The sequence below is a fragment of the Gossypium raimondii genome, chromosome 3 (genome assembly GCF_025698545.1).
Source record: "Gossypium raimondii isolate GPD5lz chromosome 3, ASM2569854v1, whole genome shotgun sequence".
NCBI classification, from domain to species: Eukaryota; Viridiplantae; Streptophyta; class Magnoliopsida; order Malvales; family Malvaceae; genus Gossypium; species Gossypium raimondii.
Window position 1 is genome coordinate 2,942,739 of NC_068567.1, and position 4,902 is coordinate 2,947,640.

General features: G+C 31.8%; 1 protein-coding gene across 1 annotated transcript; it reads left to right on the top strand.

The window, feature by feature from the left end:
* The first annotated feature begins 694 nt into the window (after positions 1 to 694).
* LOC105796537 (cytochrome P450 CYP749A22) lies at positions 695 to 3,630 on the top strand. The gene is made up of 5 exons (XM_012626283.2): positions 695 to 1,052; positions 1,685 to 1,908; positions 2,043 to 2,275; positions 2,387 to 2,762; positions 2,919 to 3,630. Exons 1-5 carry the CDS (start codon positions 779 to 781, stop codon positions 3,357 to 3,359), a joined length of 1,548 nt encoding a protein of 515 aa, XP_012481737.1. The 5' UTR covers positions 695 to 778; the 3' UTR covers positions 3,360 to 3,630.
* The last annotated feature ends 1,272 nt before the right edge of the window (positions 3,631 to 4,902 follow it).

Here is a 4,902-nt window from a genome sequence, read left to right on the forward strand (position 1 = left end):
CAGTTCCTGTACTTTTAAATTTGAAAATTTTAGTCATGGCCAAATGATTTATTTTAAAATTGATGTGTCAAACATAGTGTCACATGTGTAATGCTATGTTTGTTTGTTATTTTCACATTTTACTCACAAAAATCAATTAATAGATTTAACGACCGTCATTTGCATTAAGACTAAAATTTTGAAATTCAAAAAAATCCAATTGGTGAGCATGGACTAAATTTATAACTTTATGCATAATATATGAATAATGACATAATTTAATCAAATAAATTTAACTGTTACCATTAAATCAGGACTACAATATCAAAATTCAAAATAAATAAAAATAAAAATTGATTAAATTAAAGTCGAAAGTTTAATATCATATTAGACCTATAAAAACTCTCCGGCTAAAGTCTAATCCAAGCCCGGCGTCCTACTCCGCATGTGAACAAAACTACTCATAAGGCGTAATGGACATTGATGTTTTAACTTATAATAATATGTCTGACATATACTTCCAACTAATCTTTATGTTGTTCGAAGGATCCAAAAGGAAAAAAGGACACTAACCCATATCCAGGAATTGCTGACACGGTTTTTTTTGTCTTTTGTTTTTTTAAAGATTGAGATAAGACTAATACGACGGAGTTGATTATTATGATGATAACTACCGACTATTAAAAAACCCCTTAAATTACAAATAACGATAGTGATATCAACTATTATTTACAACTCAGAGAGTCATCTGTTATTGAGACTACAAGGAACATCTGAGTTCAGAATTAAGACAAGCAAAATGAGTGGCTTGATGGAGCTTGTAATTCTTGTCCCATGTTGTTTCTTCCTCGTAGCTTTAATAAAGTTCCTTTATGATTACCTGTGGGTACCTCTCCGTATACAGCATCTGATGAATTCACAGGGAATCAAAGGACCTCCTTACAAATTCATCCATGGAAACAATGAAGAAGCTACCAAGATGAGAGAAGAAGCATTAAGCAAACCTATGGCCTTGAGGCATGATATATTTCCTAGAGTGCAGCCACATATTTACACCTGGATCAACAGATATGGTAAGATCCATGCATGTTTTTCACTATAGTGTTCCAATATAGTAGTAAATGAAATTTTGTAAGTAATTAAAAGCTGACTTGGTTACTAATAAAAGTTGTTTATTCTGATGAAAGAAGTTTTTTACTTGATTATTAATAAAAATTAGGATTATTTTAGTAATAAATAATCAACAATTGTATCTATTTTTAACAGATGATACTAATCAAATAAACTTCTATTAAATAGTTATATTTTTATAAGTAGACATTAGAATTGGTATAGATAGGGAGGGATTTCATTTTATGTTATGAAATATTAAGACACGCTAAAACCCAAAACAAAAATTTCTCTATTCTCCGTCATCTTCAAATATTCATAGGTTGTTTTATCAAGAACTATTGCAGAAGTTTTTATAGAATATGATACTTTTCCTAATGTTCAGTGTACTATTTTCATTAATGCAAAATGTAGATAATTATTGGGTTTCATTATATTCTCGACACTTATTTGTTTGTAACATTTTTAACGCCTCAAAATATAAATGAGAAGAAATTGAATCATGAAAAAAGTGGCGTTGGTTAATTTTTATAAGTTTATTTTTATTCTTACCCACCAGTTCTAAGAAAAGATGTACCCTTTTTTGTTTGATTAGGGAGGAATTATATTTATTGGAATGGTATTCGAACTGTATTAGTGATTTCAGAACCTGAACTAGTCAAAGAGGTTCTGAAAAATAATGAAAATACATTTCCAAAAAAGAAGCCTTCGATTTATTTTAGCAACCTACTGGGGAACGGGCTTGTGTTGATTGAGGGTGAAAAATGGTTGAAGCGTCGGAAGCTTGCCAATCATGCTTTCCATGGGGAAAGCTTAAAGGTCAGTCCTCAAAATATATGTATCGATTGTAATTAATTTACATGAACTATACTTATACTGCAAAATTAAGGATCTATAATTGTTGGCGAAATCGTATATCGTTGCTTACATATTTTGGAGGATTGTTTGGGTAGAACATGACACCAGCAGTAATTGCAAGTGTTGAAACAATGCTAGAGAAATGGAAAGGCCAAGAAGGCAAAGAGATTGAAGTGTTTCAAGAATTTAGATTATTGACTTCAGAAGTGATATCCAGGACAGCTTTTGGTAGCAATTACTTGGAAGGGGAGAAGATCCTTTCCATGTTGAAAGAGTTGTCTGTAATTATGAGTCGAAATAATTTCAAGACTAGAATTCCTCTCATCAAGTATGTTCCAAGATTTTAACTAGTTTTTGAATGCAAATTTTAGGATGTTTATCCATATGGATTCAGTTTTCTCCTTATATATGGTTGACACAGCTGGTTTGTTTTTTACAGCAAGTTATGGAAACCTGCTGATATGCTAAGGTCAGAAGAACTTGCAAAAGGAATACAAGATTGTGTGATGAAGATTGTTAAGAAAAGGGAAGACAAATTTAAGAAAGGAGAAGCTGATAGTTTTGGTAATGATTTTCTAGGATTACTTGTAAATTCCTATCATTCGAAAGATAATAACAGTCTATCAATGGAAGACTTGGTAGATGAGTGCAAAACATTTTACTTTGCTGGACAAGGAACTATTAATTCCTTACTAGCATGGATAGTCTTGCTTTTAGCAACCCATGGAGATTGGCAGGAGAAAGCTAGAAGAGAGGTGATTGACATATTCGGTAACCGAAATCCAGATTCTGAAGGCATTTCTAAACTCAAAATTGTAAGTATACTGTCCAACATTCCAAAATATTTTGTATCTCAATCTCAGGTTTTTTAGTCAGGTCATGTTTATCGCAATTGCAAATTCAACAAATACTATGCATTTAGTACATTATATTCTTTAATTTGATTTGACATATTCCTGTTATGCAAACAGATGACTATGATTATTTATGAAACTCTAAGATTATATGGTCCATCAAATGGCCTACCAAGAGGAGTTGCAAGAGAAGTGCAGTTGGGAAAACTAGTCTTGCCTTCTAACATAGATCTTCTGGTCCAAAATATTGCACTTCACCATGACCCTTACCTGTGGGGAGATGATGTGCATCTTTTTAAACCAGAGAGATTTGCAAAAGGGATTGCCAAATCTACCAATTACAATGCAGCTGCATTTTTTCCCTTTGGATTAGGACCTCGATCTTGTGTTGGTATGTCCTTTGCAACCACAGAAACGAAGATTGTGCTCTCCATGATTCTACAACGCTACACCTTTACCCTCTCCCCTGCCTATGTCCACTCACCAATGCCTATTGTCGACCTTCAACCGCAACATGGAATTCAAGTAATACTTGAACCACTGCATAACAATGATTGATGTACACAACAGCTAAGGACATGGGATTCAACTCTGTTTGTTACAACATTCACCTTTAAGAGGTAACATTTAAGATATCCGGGGTTTTTAGTATTAACAACCCCTTCCCTATTCCTAAGCTACGCCCTCCTCTAAACAAAAAGAAATCTATGCATTTGCTAGTTTCCTTAGATGGTAAAACATGTGATTAAACAATACATCCTTCATATGGCGCATATTCCAGCAAGTAAACAGTTATATTATAATGCATTTTACTTCACCATTCTGCTCATATTTCATTTGAATTGCAGTGTTATCATCCTAAAGTCACTCTAGCAAGCAATGAGGTTGCAAGTTTCTGATAAATTTAGTTCTAACAGACTACTTAAGCTAATCCACCTTGGTGCTTTGTTTTCTTTTCCTAAACTATATTTTTTGCTATTCCTAGCCCATTTAAGCATTCAGTTGGAAGATGGTCGAGAGTTGTTATAGCATTCGGAAAGAAAAGGTTAGTGTGTGTTAAGTGACTGTGTGAGGCTAAGGTTATGATAATCTTCAGATTGGTTCTGCTTACATTATCTATAATATAAAATTTACTTTTTAAAAAGTTGTTTAACAAGCTTATAGCTAAGATAGGATATCCAAATAAAATATATTAACAAAAAGTAACGAACAAGTGTTGGGTGGAATGATAATTGCAGTATCAAGGGGAGAAACTTTTGATGGAAAAAAGTGCTAGGTACCCGTAATGTTCAGGCAAACCTTCTTCATGTAAAACTTCGCCGGAAAGATGATTTCATAGGGTTCTATTTCGTCTTCAATCCAATCATTGTTCACGTTTTTTTTTCTTATCAATAAATAGATCTATTTACTTGTATGACTTAGATATCTCGTATCTCTCAAAATAATGGTTCGATTGATGAGATTTGTTACGATATTTATGAGATCAATGATATCGATGATATTGATATTCAAATATTTCTTCTTAAATCATATTGATTTAACCCCATAAGCAAGAACACCACCCCATAATGTTGCCTCCAAAAGCAGAACCTCGTATTTCCTCTAGAGAATCTCTTAATTGTTCAAGAGTACCTAGAATGAAATTCTTTAATTAGAAAGAATTTAGTTTAGATGTAGGATATCTATCCAGAAGTTTTCGCAACTCATGATATAGAATCATAAAAAAAATTCTGACTTTTTAAACAAATAGATCACTTGGGTGTAGAAAAGAAATAATTAATAATAAAATTGGTATAATTAGAAAAGAATATCTTAAGAGTTCATTTTGTTCTCACACTAACTTTTAATATTTATATATTATTTTATAAAGAAATATTATAAAAATTCTTTTAAAATTGATATTTTTATAATACATCACTCAATGTTGAATACATTTCATTAATAAACAATAATTAGCTTAATTATTAAGAGTTGAATTAACTATTTTTAATGAAGCATTCTCTCTCTAAAATCTCCATCCTCACCACTATTCTTATCTAATTCACCTTCAAGTTTTAAAATCAATGCTCTATCATGTTTTGATTTTCTTTTAAATTTATTT

Coding starts and splice junctions, on each gene's coding strand:
- LOC105796537 (XM_012626283.2), top strand. CDS start 779: ATGAGTGGCTTGATGGAGCTTGTAATTCTTGTCCCATGTTGTTTCTTC. Junction 1,909..2,042: donor TCCATGGGGAAAGCTTAAAG/GTCAGTCCTCAA, acceptor TTGTTTGGGTAG/AACATGACACCAGCAGTAAT. Junction 2,763..2,918: donor GCATTTCTAAACTCAAAATT/GTAAGTATACTG, acceptor TTATGCAAACAG/ATGACTATGATTATTTATGA.